General features: G+C 46.2%; 2 protein-coding genes across 4 annotated transcripts in view; one reads left to right on the forward strand and one right to left on the reverse strand.

Moving 5' to 3' along the window:
- Positions 1–5,131: 5,131 nt before the first annotated feature.
- rasd2a (RASD family member 2a) lies at positions 5,132–6,790 on the forward strand. The gene is made up of 2 exons (XM_021625818.3): positions 5,132–5,895; positions 6,093–6,790. The coding sequence occupies exons 1-2, from the start codon at positions 5,211–5,213 to the stop codon at positions 6,617–6,619; spliced, it is 1,212 nt and encodes a 403-aa protein (XP_021481493.3). The 5' UTR covers positions 5,132–5,210; the 3' UTR covers positions 6,620–6,790.
- Positions 6,791–9,202: 2,412 nt separating this feature from the next.
- rsad1 (radical S-adenosyl methionine domain containing 1) overlaps positions 9,203–17,430 on the reverse strand; it is a 14,234-nt gene continuing 6,006 nt past the window's right edge. For all 3 annotated transcript variants that reach the window (XR_016485489.1, XM_090194483.1, XM_090194482.1), the window contains 5 exons: positions 16,300–16,363; positions 15,698–15,845; positions 15,073–15,127; positions 13,044–13,147; positions 9,203–11,050 (listed from right to left, as the gene is read on the reverse strand). Coding sequence is in view for 2 of the 3 variants with exons in the window: in XM_090194483.1 (XP_090050609.1) it covers positions 10,885–11,050; positions 13,044–13,147; positions 15,073–15,127; positions 15,698–15,845; positions 16,300–16,363 (537 nt within the window). In the remaining variant the exon portion in view is untranslated. The remainder of the gene's footprint in view (positions 11,051–13,043; positions 13,148–15,072; positions 15,128–15,697; positions 15,846–16,299; positions 16,364–17,430) is intronic.

Below are 17,430 nucleotides of genomic sequence, written 5' to 3' on the forward strand. Positions count from 1 at the left end.
ACTGCAGTGTACCATACAGGGGAAACACAAAGCTGTTTACTGCAGTGTACCATGCAGGAGAAACACAATGCTGTTTACTGCAGTGTACCATACAGGAGAAACACTATGCCTGTTACTGCAGTGTACCATACAGGAGAAACACTATGCTGTTACTGCAGTGTACCATACAGGAGAAACACTATGCCTGTTACTGCAGTGTACCATACAGGGGAAAACACTATGCTGTTTACTGCAGTGTACCATGCAGGGGAAACACTATGCCTGTTACTGCAGTGTACCATACAGGGGAAAACACTATGCTGTTTACTGCAGTGTACCATGCAGGGGAAACACTATGCCTGTTACTGCAGTGTACCATACAGGGGAAAACACTATGCTGTTTACTGCAGTGTACCATGCAGGGGAAACACTATGCCTGTTACTGCAGTGTACCATACAGGAGAAACACTATGCTGTTACTGCAGTGTACCATACAGGGGAAACACTATGCCTGTTACTGCAGTGTACCATACAGGGGAAACACACTGCCTGTTACTGCAGTGTACCATACAGGGGAAACACTATGCCTGTTACTGCAGTGTACCATACAGGAGAAACACTATGCTGTTACTGCAGTGTACCATACAGGGGAAACACTATGCCTGTTTACTGCAGTGTACCATACAGGGGAAACACTATGCCTGTTTACTGCAGTGTACCATACAGGGGAAACACTATGCCTGTTACTGCAGTGTACCATACAGGAGAAACACTATGCTGTTACTGCAGTGTACCATACAGGAGAAACACTATGCCTGTTACTGCAGTGTACCATACAGGGGAAAACACTATGCTGTTTACTGCAGTGTACCATGCAGGGGAAACACTATGCCTGTTACTGCAGTGTACCATACAGGGGAAAACACTATGCCTGTTACTGCAGTGTACCATACAGGGGAAAACACTATGCTGTTTACTGCAGTGTACCATACAGGAGAAACACAATGCTGTTTACTGCAGTGTACCATACAGGGGAAACCACTATGCCTGTTACTGCAGTGTACCATACAGGGGAAAACACTATGCCTGTTACTGCAGTGTACCATACAGGGGAAACACAATGCTGTTTACTGCAGTGTACCATGCAGGGGAAACACAATGTTGTTTACTGCAGTGTACCATACAGGAGAAACACTATGCCTGTTACTGCAGTGTACCATACAGGGGAAACACACTGCCTGTTACTGCAGTGTACCATACAGGAGAAACACTATGCCTGTTACTGCAGTGTACCATACAGGAGAAACACTATGCCTGTTACTGCAGTGTACCATACAGGAGAAACACTATGCCTGTTACTGCAGTGTACCATACAGGAGAAACACTATGCCTGTTACTGCAGTGTACCATACAGGAGAAACACTATGCCTGTTACTGCAGTGTACCATACAGGAGAAACACTATGCCTGTTACTGCAGTGTACCATACAGGAGAAACACTATGCCTGTTACTGCAGTGTACCATACAGGGGAAACACAATGCTGTTACTGCAGTGTACCATACAGGGGAAACACAATGCTGTTTACTGCAGTGTACCATACAGGAGAAACACAATGCTGTTTACTGCAGTGTACCATACAGGAGAAACACAATGCTGTTTACTGCAGTGTACCATACAGGAGAAACACAATGCTGTTTACTGCAGTGTACCATACAGGGGAAACACTATGCCTGTTACTGCAGTGTACCATACAGGGGAAACACTACACTATGCCTGTTACTGCAGTGTACCATACAGGGGAAACACTATGCCTGTTACTGCAGTGTACCATACAGGGGAAACACTATGCTGTTTACTGCAGTGTACCATACAGGGGAAACACAATGCTGTTTACTGCAGTGTACCATACAGGGGAAACACACTGCCTGTTACTGCAGTGTACCATACAGGGGAAACACTATGCCTGTTACTGCAGTGTACCATACAGGGGAAACACAATGCTGTTTACTGCAGTGTACCATACAGGGGAAACACAATGCTGTTACTGCAGTGTACCATACAGGGGAAACACAATGCTGTTTACTGCAGTGTACCATACAGGAGAAACACAATGCTGTTTACTGCAGTGTACCATACAGGAGAAACACAATGCTGTTTACTGCAGTGTACCATACAGGAGAAACACTATGCCTGTTACTGCAGTGTACCATACAGGGGAAACACTATGCTGTTTACTGCAGTGTACCATACAGGAGAAACACTATGCCTGTTACTGCAGTGTACCATACAGGGGAAACACACTGCCTGTTACTGCAGTGTACCATACAGGGGAAACACACTGCCTATTACTGCAGTGTACCATACAGGGGAAACACTATGCTGTTTACTGCAGTGTACCATACAGGGGAAACACACTGCCTGTTACTGCAGTGTACCATACAGGAGAAACACTATGCTGTTTACTGCAGTGTACCATACAGGGGAAACACAATGCTGTTTACTGCAGTGTACCATACAGGGGAAACACTATGCTGTTTACTGCAGTGTACCATACAGGAGAAACACTATGCCTGTTACTGCAGTGTACCATACAGGGGAAACACAATGCTGTTTACTGCAGTGTACCATACAGGGGAAACACTATGCCTGTTACTGCAGTGTACCATACAGGGGAAACACAATGCTGTTTACTGCAGTGTACCATACAGGGAAAACACTATGCCTGTGTGCACACGGTGAATGATGATCTGTCACTTTTCTCCAGGAACATTCCCCACCTACGCGTGAGCCCCCAGGACCCATGATGACTAGCTAGCTGGATGATGTGGGTAGAGAGCCTTCACATTATTACAGAGTGAGGGGAGAACAGGGCCAGGGGGGTCCCGTCGCCCACGTCTCATCGGATGTCCAGAAATAGCCCAAATCTAATGTCTAAATATACCCCATATACCTCTAAATATACCCCATATACCCCTAAATATACCCCATATACCCCTAATTATACCCCATATACCTCTAAATATACCCCATTTACCCTGAATTATACCCCATTTACCCTGAATTATACCCGATATACCCCTAATTATACCCCATATATCCCTAATTACACCCCATATACCCCTAACTATACCCCATATACCTCTAAAAATACCCCATATACCCCTAATTATACCCCATATACCCCTAATTACACCCCATATACCCCTAACTATACCCCATTTACCCCGAATTATACCCCATATACCTCTAAATATACCCCATATACCTCTAAATATACCCCATATACCCCTAAATATACCCCATATACCTCTAAATATACCCCATATACCTCTAATTATACCCCATATACCCTAATTATACCCCCCAAAAAAACCTAACTATACTCCATCTCTAGCTGTGCTCCATCTCTAGCTGTGCTCCATCTCTAGCCGTGCTCCATCTCTAGCCGTGCTCCATCTCTAGCCGTGCTCCATCTCTAGCTGTGCTCCATCTCTAGCTGTGCTCCATCTCTAGCTGTGCTCCATCTCCATCTCTAGCTGTGCTCCATCTCTAGCTGTGCTCCATCTCCATCTCTAGCTGTGCTCCACCTCTAGCTGTGCTCCATCTCTAGCTGTGCTCCATCTCTAGCTGTGCTCCATCTCCATCTCTAGCTGTGCTCCACCTCTAGCTGTGCTCCATCTCTAGCCGTGCACCATCTCTAGCCGTGCTCCATCTCCATCTCTAGCTGTGCTCCATCTCTAGCCGTGCTCCATCTCTAGCTGTGCTCCATCTCTAGCTGTGCTCCATCTCTATCCGTGCTCCATCTCTAGCCGTGCTCCATCTCTAGCTGTGCTCCATCTCTAGCTGTGCTCCATCTCTATCCGTGCTCCATCTCTATCCGTGCTCCATCTCTATCCGTGCTCCATCTCTAGCTGTGCTCCATCTCTAGCTGTGCTCCATCTCTATCCGTGCTCCATCTCTAGCTGTGCTCCATCTCTATCCGTGCTCCATCTCTAGCTGTGCTCCATCTCTAGCTGTGCTCCATCTCTATCCATGCTCCATCTCTATCCGTGCTCCATCTCTAGCTGTGCTCCATCTCTATCCGTGCTCCATCTCTAGCCGTGCTCCATCTCTAGCTGTGCTCCATCTCTAGCTGTGCTCCATCTCCATCTCTAGCTGTGCTCCATCTCTAGCTGTGCTCCATCTCCATCTCTTGCTGTGCTCCATCTCCATCTCTTGCTGTGCTCCATCTCTAGCTGTGCTCCATCTCCATCTCTAGCTGTGCTCCATCTCCATCTCTAGCTGTGCTCCATCTCCATCTCTAGCTGTGCTCCATCTCTAGCTGTGCTCCATCTCTAGCCGTGATCCCTCTCTAGCTGTGCTCCATCTCTAGCTGTGCTATATCTCCATCTCTAGCCGTGCTCCCTCTCTAGCTGTGTTCCATCTCCATCTCTAGCTGTGCTCCATCTCCATCTCTAGCCGTGCTCCATCTCTAGCCGTGCTCCATCTCTAGCTGTGCTCCATCTCTAGCTGTGCTCCATCTCCATCTCTAGCCGTGCTCCATCTATAGCTGTGCTCCATCTCCATCTCTAGCTGTGCTCCATCTCCATCTCTAGCTGTGCTCCATCTCCATCTCTAGCCGTGCTCCATCTCTAGCTGTGCTCCATCTCTAGCTGTGCTCCATCTCTAGCTGTGCTCCATCTCCATCTCTAGCCGTGCTCCATCTCTAGCCGTGCTCCATCTCTAGCTGTGCTCCATCTCCATCTCTAGCCGTGCTCCATCTCTAGCCGTGCTCCATCTCTAGCTGTGCTCCATCTCCATCTCTAGCCGTGCTCCATCATCATCTCTAGCCGTGCTCCATCACCATCTCTAGCTGTGCTCCATCACCATCTCTAGCTGTGCTCCATCACCATCTCTAGCTGTGCTCCATCTCCATCTCTAGCCGTACTCCCTCTCTAGCTGTGCTCCATCCTCCTTAGCTATTCGTTTCCCTGACATGTGAATTGGAAGGCTATAGCCTACACTTGACTGATATCACATGATTACAGATATTTATATGAAACTACCATAAAAGGAGCAGAGTGTTAACGCGATGTGATGATTCTCTCTAATGACGTAGAAACCAATCTGCCCAGCCATACTCTATAAATACCCGCGCCGACGCTCCTCTCCGCACACTGCAACGCTCCACTGCAACGCATCACATGGTGAAGCAACAGGTGTAACAGACCTGTAACAACAGACACCCCGGATGATCCCCGCGCCTGGAAGGAACATGGAGGTGAACACAGCAGAGAAAGTAGTCTACCTTTCCGTTGATGGCACCGCCGACACGTTCAGCTCTTGTGCAACTGCCGGGCATCCACAGATCCAGCTCAACATGGACGATAATGTTGAACAAACGATTTCCAACCAGCTTCCCAATGTCAAAGTCACAGGTGTCAACTGTCAATCACCTACAATCCTCATGCGATACAAAAAGGTCTCGAGCATGACCAAGGCGAGTAAAGGGATCTTTAAAACGGTCACTGAGCACTGGAGACACACGGACAAGAAGACGAGGGTGGTCCGGTCTTCCAGCACGGGGACCACTCAGCCTACATCCTCGGAAATGTTCCCCAAAAGAAGATCCTTCGACCCGCTAGTGACGTTGACCCTCCCGGACCAGACTGCATGCACCGCGCCACTGGAGGAGATGCGCCTCACCAAGCCCCGTAACTGCCGGCGCGTTGTAGTACTCGGCGCGCCCAGAGTGGGCAAGACGAACATTCTCAGGCGGTTCCTGCGCGGCGAGTTCGAGGAACAGTACGAGCCCACGGCAGAAGACTTCCACAGGAAGTTGTACCAGATCCGAGGAGAAACCTATCAGATTGATATCCTGGACGCAGCGAAGGAGAGAGACTTCCCCGCCAGACGGAGGCTGTCCATACTGACAGGTGTGTAGGTTATGAGTGTATAGGCTTTTGACTGTGTATAGATCTAATTGAGTTGGACAATGAAAAGTGTTTTAGTGTGCATTGAATTGGCCTTTGCATAGCCTTAATCTAATACATTGAGTTGGGAAATAAATGTGGGTGTTTTTTTGTTGTTGCATTGAATTAAATCACTAAATCTTTACTCTTCTCTACAACAGGTGACATATTTCTCCTGGTGTTCAGTGTGGATGACAGAGACTCCTTCAAAGAGGTGTACACACTGCGCAAAGAGATAATCGCAGCCAAGACCAAGCTGATGAAGCTCAAAGAGAATGCCCGGGTTCCCATAGTGATATGCGGCAACAAAGTGGACTTAGAGGCGGAGAGGGTCATCAGTCGCCCGGAGATGTTCCGAGCTCTTGGGGAGGACACGGCGCTCTTCGAGACATCAGCCAAAGACAGTACCAGTCTAGAAGAGATGTTCCAAGCCCTTGTCAAGCTAGGCGGTCTCCCTACCGAGACGCGTCCGTCGCAGCACCGCGAGATCTCCATACGTACCTACCAGGCGCTGAGCACCAGCAGAAGCCGTTGCGGCAGACGGAGCCGTGCGTTGGTTCCAGACGCGCCCTGCGGTGCGGTTTACCCACTGGCCCGCCGCCCCAGCTTTAACAGCGACCTACAGCTGGTAATGGGCCCCAGCCCCACTAAACGGAGCAAACCCATAGAGAAGTGTCAAATTCAATGAATTGAGGGACTTCTCAGTACAATACACATATTGTAGTATTACAATATATAACCACTATGTCAAGAGTTATACTCTGCTTTAGGCTACTGGCTGGACCAGTTGAGCCAACTGTGTAAATGTAGATTTTATTTGTGTACTGTGAAATAATAAAAATATATATTATCATATTAATATGAGTTGTGTTGTGATATTTTAGTTAGCCTATCATTTTACATTTAGTTGAATCTCGCTTTGGGCTTCTGCTATGTTAAAAAAACATCAGACAATTTTACACAAGTGATTGATATCAAACAATTGACTCTTTATAGGTATTGGTTATATATATATATATATATATATATATATATATATATATATATATATATATATATTCCATTTAACAGACGCTTTAAATGGAATCCGGAGCGACTTACATTCATGCGTGCATAAATGTTACATGTGGGTGGTCCCAGGTATCGAAACAACTAGCCTGGCGTTGCAAGCGCCATTCTCTATCAACAGAACTACAAAGCTTCATATCAAATACGTAGGATTACCATTTATGGACAGATTCACATGGAAAGTACGTGGGTGGTAAAAGCCTGCAGGGGTGCTAGGTTCTATAACATCTCTCCGGTGGGCACGTCAGTTCTCTCCTGTCTGTTAAAAAGCACAAGGCAATGCTTTGAGTGTGGAGCATTTCCGAGTGAATGCAATGTGCGTGCGTGCCCCCCCAACACACAGTCCAGAGCTTTCTATTGCAAGGAAAGGCTCTTCATGACGTGAATTAATCGTGCTCAATTAACCATAGAAATTACACAATTACGCAGCCATAGTATCAGCACGGAAGTGACAGTTCTTTTACAGGTCAACTTCATTATAAAATGACAGGGTTATTAAGTTGATTACCAGATACTGAAAGCAACAGGCCTACAGTATGTCCATGAGGAACTGTTCATGTGATATCATCCATCCTCTGTGTTTCAGCACCATGGACAGGGCGTACCAAAACGTAAGTTCATACAGGAGTATAACCGGCACGAAGCACTCATTAAATACTGCTGGGGACCATGTCGTTAACGGTGACCAGTGCGGTTCCTATAGAGACACGAACGTCTCCCTTGTGACAGACAATAAACTGCATATAATTCCTTTTGCGGGCAAGTAGACACAAGCATTCATTCTGAATGTGAAAACATTGCGAGAAAGTACAACGAAGAAGAACATATTTTTCCAAAACGTTATTCTATAAATGTATTTTATGATAGAGATTACTGTCCTGCCCTTGTCTAAAGCAAACGTTCACCACATTGAATGTCCTTTCATTATAAAAAAACGAATAAAAATAAACAGACAGTTTATCAAAATAACAAATCTGAACACTCAATGTGTGACGTAGTAATTGAAGAGTTTCATTCCAAAACGCCTTCTATCCATTTCAGAAGTGTTGGTAAATTAGCTTTTATTATTTATAGAAATTTTGAACGAGATTGGTGTGTTTTTTCACGATCTAAATCACTCACGCGGTTGTTCAATGACAGACGTGTTTAGTTTTAAATAACTTGTTAAATTTCAGAGACAAATAATCATGTTTTTTTTGCTAAATGGTCTGCCTCAGTCTCAGAGAAATCAGTAGTACTGCTAGGTTTAACACAGTAATAATATATATCTGCCTCACTCTCAGAGAAATCAGTAGTACTGCCAGGTTTAACACAGTAATAATATATATCTGCCTCACTCTCCCTCTCCTGTCTCCTTCTCTATACAGGTCAACACAGGGCCCTTCTCTATACAGGTCAACACAGGGAACAGGGGAAAACACAAGTTTAGAATATCAGGCAGAGAGACAGAGAGAGATCTAATTCCTACATGCTCCATTTAACATGACATTAATGTCCTGACATGGAGACAGAGACAGAGAGAGAGAGAGGAGGGCGACATGGAGAGAGAGAGAGAGACATGGAGAGAGAGACATGGAGAGAGAGAGAGAGAGAGACATGGAGAGATGATAACCTACTAGCCACAGTTGATATTGTGTGCATTCCAAAAGGCATCCTATTCCCTATGTAATGCACTCATTTTGGTTAGGACTCAGGTCAGGGCTCAGGTCAGGGCTCAGGTCAGGGCTCAGGTCAGGGCTCAGGTCAGGGCTCAGGTCAGGGCTCAGGTCAGGGCTCAGGTCAGGACTCAGGTCAGGACTCAGGTCAGGACTCAGGTCAGGACTCACAGGGCTCATAGGGCTCAGGTCAGGGCTCATAGGGCTCAGGTCAGGGCTCAGGTCAGGGCTCATAGGGCTCAGGTCAGGGGTCAAAGGGCTCAGGTCAGGGGTCAAAGGGCTCAGGTCAGGGCTCATAGGGCTCAGGTCAGGGCTCATAGAGCTCAGGTCAGGGCTCGGGTCAGGGCTCATAGGGCTCAGGGCTAATAGGGCTCAGGTCAGGGGTCAAAGGGCTCAGGTCAGGGCTAATAGGGCTCAGGCCAGGGGTCATAGGGCTCAGGTCAGGGGTCAAAGGGCTCAGGTCAGGGCTCAGGTCAAAAGTAGTTAAATTTATAGGGAATGTACACCATTTCTTTAATGAGCATGAATGACCATAAATATCAGAATGAATAGTAGAAAGCATTTTTATTGAGTAAGAAATTGAACCAACTATGCATTTCACAGTCCATCTTACTTGGCAATCGGTTATAATTATCCTATTATAAAATGTGCTCTTCTTATTAACCCATGTACACTATACCTACAATACACCCAGCGTGTCAACAGACCCATCTCAACAAGCCTCCACAATACGCTCCGGTCTACAGTGTTGTGATGCTGTCATCAGGCTTAAACAATACGCTCCAGACTACAGTGTTGTGATGCTGTCATCAGGCTTAAACAATACGCTCCAGTCTACAGTGTTGTGATGCTGTCATCAGGCTTAAACAATACGCTCCAGTCTACAGTGTTGTGATGCTGTCTTCAGGCTTAAACAATACGCTCCAGTCTACAGTGTTGTGATGCTGTCTTCAGGCTTAAACAATACGCTCCAGTCTACAGTGTTGTCTTCAGGCTTAAACAATACGCTCCAGTCTACAGTGTTGTCTTCAGGCTTAAACAATACGCTCCAGTCTACAGTGTTGTGATGCTGTCTTCATGCTTAAACAATACGCTCCAGTCTACAGTGTTGTCTTCAGGCTTAAACAACACGCTCCAGTCTACAGTGTTGTGATGCTGTCTTCATGCTTAAAACAACACGCTCCAGACTCTTCTTGGTGCATTACATGTTGTGTACCTGTCAGACCAAGACTTTCATCACAGCTGATGGACAACAGAAGGTTTAAGCCCGTCTGTCTAATCTGGGATCTGCTCTGCACCTGGGCCAGATACAGGGACCACGACCACGTCACTCTGCCCAAACACACACACTCTACATCACTCTGCCCAAACATACACACACACACACACACACCCACCCACCCTCTCTCTCTCTCTGCCAGGTGATCCAGCCCCCTGCTCACGCTACATCTTCTCACGCTATGATGATGGGGAAGCAGAGCTCCATTCCAGGGACCTCGACAACAACAGTGGTTCACTACAGCTCTGATGACAGACAACTAGAGAAGCGTGGAGGAACTGGAGTCCGTGGCACGCTAACCTTCATAAACAACCTATTTAACTGCTGCTTTTGCTAACTGCTTGTCGTGTGAGTGTGAGTGTGAGTGTGAGTGTGTGTGTGTGTGAGAGAGATTCCCTCTACTACATTGAAGGGGTACAGAATGATTTGTTCATAGAAGACATGGTGTGGAGAACCTTTCCCGAGTCCCGACAGCATCCTGTTAAACTGTAAAGTACAGAGCTTTATCAGCATCTCAGGCCCATCTAACCTGTCACTGATCAGAACACGGTGACTGCAGGTTAGTGTCATCTTACTGCAGCTAATCTACTTCATCAGTGTAGATGGTCGATTAGACCAGTATCTACACTTCATAGTGGCTGCCGGGTCAGTCTCCGGGTCAGTCTCAGTCTCCGGGTCAGTCTCGGGCTCAGTCTCCGGGTCAGTCTCAGTCTCGGGCTCAGTCTCCGGGTCAGTCTCAGTCTCCGGGTCAGTCTCCGGGTCAGTCTCCGGGTCAGTCTCAGTCTCCGGGTCAGTCTCGGGCTCAGTCTCCGGGTCAGTCTCCGGGTCAGTCTCCGGGTCAGTCTCAGTCTCCGGGTCAGTCTCAGTCTCCGGGTCAGTCTCAGTCTCCGGGTCAGTCTCAGTCTCCGGGTCAGTCTCGGGCTCAGTCTCTGGGTCAGTCTCCCCTGTCTGTCAGCCAGGCTTGGAGACGCTCTGTCCTCGATGTCTCTGGTCTCCTATGGGGCCCCTGGCCTGCTGCTCCTGGTGCCCCTGGGTGATGTAGGCCTCCAGCAGCAGCAGCAGAGTGGGTAACATGCTGTCCAGTAAGGCCAGGCCCTGCCACGAGCACCGCAGACCCCTACACACAAGACAAAAGGGCTCGTCAGTGTTTCCCGAACTCAGACCCGGGGACCCCCAGGGGTGCACGTTTTGGCCCCTACCACCTCACAGCTGGTTCAAATAGACTCATACAGACACGGAGATACAACTACTGGGTCCCACTTTAAAAAAAAACACAAGTTATAAGGCTTAGAAGAACTGTCTGTTGAAGGTCTGGGTTACCTGTCATCCAGGATTATAAGACCTGTGTTGAAGGTCTGGGTTACCTGTCATCCAGGATTACAAGACCTGTCTGTTGAAGGTCTGGGTTACCTGCCATCCAGGATTATAAGACCTGTGTTGAAGGTCTGGGTTACCTGTCATCCAGGATTACAAGACCTGTCTGTTGAAGGTCTGGGTTACCTGTCATCCAGGATTATAAGACCTGTCTGTTGAAGGTCTGGGTTACCTGTCATCCAGGATTACAAGACCTGTCTGTTGAAGGTCTGGGTTACCTGCCATCCAGGATTAGGAGGCCTGTCTGTTGAAGGTCTGGGTTACCTGTCATCCAGGATTATAAAACCTGTCTGTTGAAGGTCTGGGTTACCTGTCATCCAGGATTAGGAGGCCTGTCTGTTGAAGGTCTGGGTTACCTGTCATCCAGGATTAGGAGGCATGTCTGTTGAAGGTCTGGGTTACCTGTCATCCAGGATTATAAGACCTGTCTGTTGAAGGTCTGGGTTACCTGTCATCCAGGATTAGGAGGCCTGTCTGTTGAAGGTCTGGGTTACCTGTCATCCAGGATTAGGAGGCCTGTCTGTTGAAGATCTGGGTTACCTGTCAGCCAGGATTAGGAGGCCTGTCTGTTGAAGGTCTGGATTACCTGTCATCCAGGATTACAAGACCTGTCTGTTGAAGGTCTGGGTTACCTGTCAGCCAGGATTAGGAGGCCTGTCTGTTGAAGGTCTGGGTTGCCTGTCATCCAGGATTAGAAGACCTGTCTGTTGAAGGTCTGGGTTACCTGCCATCCAGGATTAGGAGGCCTGTCTGTTGAAGGTCTGGGTTACCTGCCATCCAGGATTAGGAGGCCTGTCTGTTGAAGGTCTGGGTTACTTGTCATCCAGGATTAGAAGACCTGTCTGTTGAAGGTCTGGGTTACCTGTCATCCAGGATTATAAGACCTGTCTGTTGAAGGTCTGGGTTACCTGTCATCCAGGATTAGAAGACCTGTCTGTTGAAGGTCTGGGTTACCTGCCATCCAGGATTAGGAGGCCTGTCTGTTGAAGGTCTGGGTTACCTGCCATCCAGGAATAGGAGGCCTGTCTGTTGAAGGTCTGGGTTACCTGTCATCCACGATTAGGAGGCCTGTCTGTTGAAGGTCTGGGTTACCTGCCATCCAGGATTAGGAGGCCTGTCTGTTGAAGGTCTGGGTTACTTGTCATCCAGGATTATAAGACCTGTCTGTTGAAGGTCTGGGTTACCTGTCATCCAGGATTATAAGACCTGTCTGTTGAAGGTCTGGGTTACCTGTCATCCAGGATTAGGAGACCTGTCTGTTGAAGGTCTGGGTTACCTGTCATCCAGGATTATAAGACCTGTCTGTTGAAGGTCTGGGTTACCTGTCATCCAGGATTATAAAACCTGTCTGTTGAAGGTCTGGGTTACCTGCCATCCAGGATTATAAGACCTGTCTGTTGAAGGTCTGGGTTACCTGCCATCCAGGATTATAAGACCTGTCTGTTGAAGGTCTGGGTTACCTGTCATCCAGGATTACAAGACCTGTCTGTTGAAGGTCTGGGTTACCTGCCATCCAGGATTATAAGACCTGTCTGTTGAAGGTCTGGGTTACCTGTCATCCAGGATTATAAGACCTGTCTGTTGAAGGTCTGGGTTACCTGTCATCCAGGATTAGGAGACCTGTCTGTTGAAGGTCTGGGTTACCTGTCATCCAGGATTAGGAGGCCTGTCTGTTGAAGGTCTGGGTTACCTGTCATCCAGGATTAGGAGACCTGTCTGTTGAAGGTCTGGGTTACCTGTCATCCAGGATTAGGAGGCCTGTCTGTTGAAGGTCTTGTACTTCAGAGGATGAGCTGAGAATCTGGTACAGATCTGCCCTGGGACTGAACAACTGCCAATGCTGCCACAGAAATAACATGAATCAGAGACAGATGTAGACAGGAAGTAAGGTGAATCAGAGACAAAGACAGATGTAGACAGGAAGTAAGGTGAATCAGAGACAAAGACAGATGTAGACAGGAAGTAAGGTGAATCAGAGACGGAGACAGATGTAGACAGGAAGTAAGGTGAATCAGAGACAAAGACAGATGTAGACAGGAAGTAAGGTGAATCAGAGACAAAGACATATGTAGACAGGAAGTAAGGTGAATCAGAAACAAAGACAGATGTAGACAGGAAGTAAGGTGAATCAGAGACAAAGACAGATGTAGACAGGAAGTAAGGTGAATCAGAAACAAAGACAGATGTAGACAGGAAGTAAGGTGAATCAGAGACAAAGACAGATGTAGACAGGAAGTAAGGTGAATCAGAGACAAAGACAGATGTAGACAGGAAGTAAGGTGAATCAGAACAATGGTGTGGAACATACAAATACTGAACACAACAGGTTAAAAAATGATTTTATCACTGATGGCCCCTATTGATGCAAACCATGAATCTAGAAACAGCTGAAACCTCATCTTGGTATAGAATATAGTGTGTATATATATACTGTATAGTATGTGGACAGACAATATAAACATAATCTGACCAAATGATGTGAGACTTTTGGTTCTGGGTTTAGCCTAGATTACCTGGTGAGTGATGCCATCAGTATTCTGGGTTAACCTAGATTACCTGGTGAGTGATGCCATCAGTATTCTGGGTTAACCTAGATTACCTGGTGAGTGATGCCATCAGTATTCTGGGTTAACCGAGATTACCTGGTGAGTGATGCCGTCAGTATTCTGGGTTAACCAAGATTACCTGGTGAGTGATGCCGTCAGTATTCTGGGTTAACCGAGATTACCTGGTGAGTGATGCCGTCAGTATTCTGGGTTAACCAAGATTACCTGGTGAGTGATGCCATCAGTATTCTGGGTTTAGCCTAGATTACCTGGTGAGTGATGCCATCAGTATTCTGGGTTAACCTAGATTACCTGGTGAGTGATGCCGTCAGTATTCTGGGTTAGCCTAGATTACCTGGTGAGTGATGCCATCAGTATTCTGGGTTAGCCTAGATTACCTGGTGAGTGATGCCGTCAGTATTCTGGGTTAGCCTAGATTACCTGGTGAGTGATGCCGTCAGTATTCTGGGTTAGCCTAGATTACCTGGTGAGTGATGCCGTCAGTATTCTGGGTTTAGCCTAGATTACCTGGTGAGTGATGCCATCAGTATTCTGGGTTAACCTAGATTACCTGGTGAGTGATGCCGTCAGTATTCTGGGTTAACCAAGATTACCTGGTGAGTGATGCCATCAGTATTCTGGGTTTAGCCTAGATTACCTGGTGAGTGATGCCATCAGTATTCTGGGTTAACCTAGATTACCTGGTGAGTGATGCCGTCAGTATTCTGGGTTAGCCTAGATTACCTGGTGAGTGATGCCATCAGTATTCTGGGTTAGCCTAGATTACCTGGTGAGTGATGCCGTCAGTATTCTGGGTTAGCCTAGATTACCTGGTGAGTGATGCCGTCAGTATTCTGGGTTAACCGAGATTACCTGGTGAGTGATGCCATCAGTATTCTGGGTTTAGCCTAGATTACCTGGTGAGTGATGCCATCAGTATTCTGGGTTAACCTAGATTACCTGGTGAGTGATGCCGTCAGTATTCTGGGTTAGCCTAGATTACCTGGTGAGTGATGCCGTCAGTATTCTGGGTTTAGCCTAGATTACCTGGTGAGTGATGCCATCAGTATTCTGGGTTAACCTAGATTACCTGGTGAGTGATGCCGTCAGTATTCTGGGTTAGCCTAGATTACCTGGTGAGTGATGCCGTCAGTATTCTGGGTTAGCCTAGATTACCTGGTGAGTGATGCCGTCAGTATTCTGGGTTAGCCTAGATTACCTGGTGAGTGACGCCGTCAATCAAACGCAGTCCCATGACCAACACTTCCTCCAATCTGCAATCAGATGAATAAAGTTAACAGGTTGCTACAGTAGATCATCTGCCATGCTGCGAGACAGGAAGCCTTGTCCGAGGCAGAACGGCCCATAGGGCAGGATTTCCTGTTTCTGTAGCGTAGAATCCCATGCTATGAGTGAGTCTGGAGTATTATTGGATGTAGGTCAGCACCGAATGAACTCTGCAGGTGAACACAGTCTAAAGAGCAGACAGTAGATCAGCTGACTCACAGTCAACCCGTCTGTCCACACCTTCTATTGGCTGATATGGGGAGTGCACTTACTGATTTTTTTTAAAAGCATTATGAAATGTGATAGGTTTGTTATTCCCCTATTGACAGGGACGAGAACCTTATCGCGATGACGTGGCACGACACGATTTCCTGTTTGCACAGACGGACCACTTAGAAGTCAAATCAATGGTGAAAATAGTTATCTTACCCACTCAGAGATCCTAGATTATTAACAAATTGACAGGAGTTTTATTCTGAAGTGGACTATCCCTTTAATGAGTAGCACGGTGTGAACTCTGCAGGTAAACAGCCTGAAGCGGAAAGAAGTTGACTCACAGTGCCAGGTGGGTGAGGGGTATCCTGCGTCGAGTCCCGTGACTCCTCTGCTGCACCTCTCTCAACCAGACATCAGGCTCCAGAGTCTGGGTACGGGCCTCTCGACACACATCCCCCTCTCCACGGGGGACGAAGCGACCATGGGCACCTGGCAGACAGAAGAGTCCCACTTCAAATAAACAACCACAGATGAAACTTTATAGAGCATTCATAAAGTCTTTACAGAGCATTCATAAAGTCTTTATAGAGCATTCATAAAGTCTTTACAGAGCATTCATAAAGTCTTTATAGAGCATTCATAATGGTGTTACAGAGCATTCATAAAGTCTTTATAGAGCATTCATAATGGTGTTACAGAGCATTCAGAAAGTCTTTATAGAGCATTCATAACGGTGTTAGAGCATTCAGAAAGTCTTTATAGAGCATTCATAAAGTCTTTATAGATCATTCATAATGGTGTTACAGAGCATTCAGAAAGTCTTTATAGAGCATTCATAAAGTCTTTATAGAGCATTCATAAAGTCTTTATAGAGCATTCATAAAGTCTTTATAGAGCATTCATAAAGGTGTTATAGAGCATTCATAAAGCACTATTAACTCACCTGGGCCCACTCCAAGGTACTGACTGGCCTTCCAGTAGCTCATATTGTGTTGGCTGATGGCATCCTTCAAAACAGACAGAAAATACACAAGGTATATTACAGGTGTGTTGACTCTAAGCAGGTAATATTCATATTCAATAGATATGACAACCAATACAGCACAGAGAATAGCCTGGTGTTTCTACAGCAGGGTTTTCTACTCAATGTATTTCTACTGCAGGGTTTTGTACTCAATGTATTTCTACAGGAGGGTTTTCTACTCAATGTATTTCTACAGGAGGGTTTTCTACTCAATGTATTTCTACAGCAGGGGTTTCTAATCAATGTATTTCTACAGCAGGGTTTTCTACTCAATGTATTTCTACAGCAGGGTTTTCTACTCAATGTATTTCTACAGCAGGGTTTTCTACTCAATGTATTTCTACAGCAGGGTTTTCTACTCAATGTATTTCTACTGCAGGGTTTTCTACTCAATGTATTTCTACAGCAGGGTTTTCTACTCAATGTATTTCTACAGCAGGGTTTTCTACTCAATGTATTTCTACAGCAGGGTTTTCTACTCAATGTATTTCTACTGCAGGGGTTTCTACTCAATGTATTTCTACTCAATGTATTTCTACTGCAGGGGTTTCTACTCAATGTATTTCTACTGCAGGGTTTTCTACTCAATGTATTTCTACAGCAGGGTTTTCTACTCAATGTGTTTCTACAGCAGGGTTTTCTACTCAATGTATTTCTACTGCAGGGTTTTCTACTCAATGTATTTCTACAGCAGGGTTTTGTACTCAATGTATTTCTACAGCAGGGTTTTCTACTCAATGTATTTCTACAGGAGGGTTTTCTACTCAATGTATTTCTACAGCAGGGTTTTGTACTCAATGTATTTCTACAGCAGGGTTTTCTACTCAATGTATTTCTACTCAATGTATTTCTACAGGAGGGTTTTCTACTCAATGTATTTCTACTCAATGTATTTCTACAGCAGGGTTTTCTACTCAATGTATTTCTACAGGAGGGTTTTCTACTCAATGTATTTCTACAGCAGGGTTTTCTACTCAATGTATTTCTACAGCAGGGTTTTCTACTCAATGTATTTCTACAGCAGGGTTTTCTACTCAATGTATTTCTACT

Source organism: Oncorhynchus mykiss, chromosome 13 (genome assembly GCF_057628025.1).
Source record: "Oncorhynchus mykiss isolate SJ-2025 chromosome 13, ASM5762802v1, whole genome shotgun sequence".
Classification (NCBI taxonomy): Eukaryota; Metazoa; Chordata; class Actinopteri; order Salmoniformes; family Salmonidae; genus Oncorhynchus; species Oncorhynchus mykiss.

What these genes read in the sequence shown, in the direction of transcription:
- rasd2a (XM_021625818.3), top strand. Translation starts at nt 5,211, where the DNA reads ATGATCCCCGCGCCTGGAAGGAACATGGAGGTGAACACAGCAGAGAAA. An exon ending in GAGGCTGTCCATACTGACAG is followed by an intron (nt 5,896 to 6,092) that starts GTGTGTAGGTTA and finishes TCTCTACAACAG; the next exon opens with GTGACATATTTCTCCTGGTG.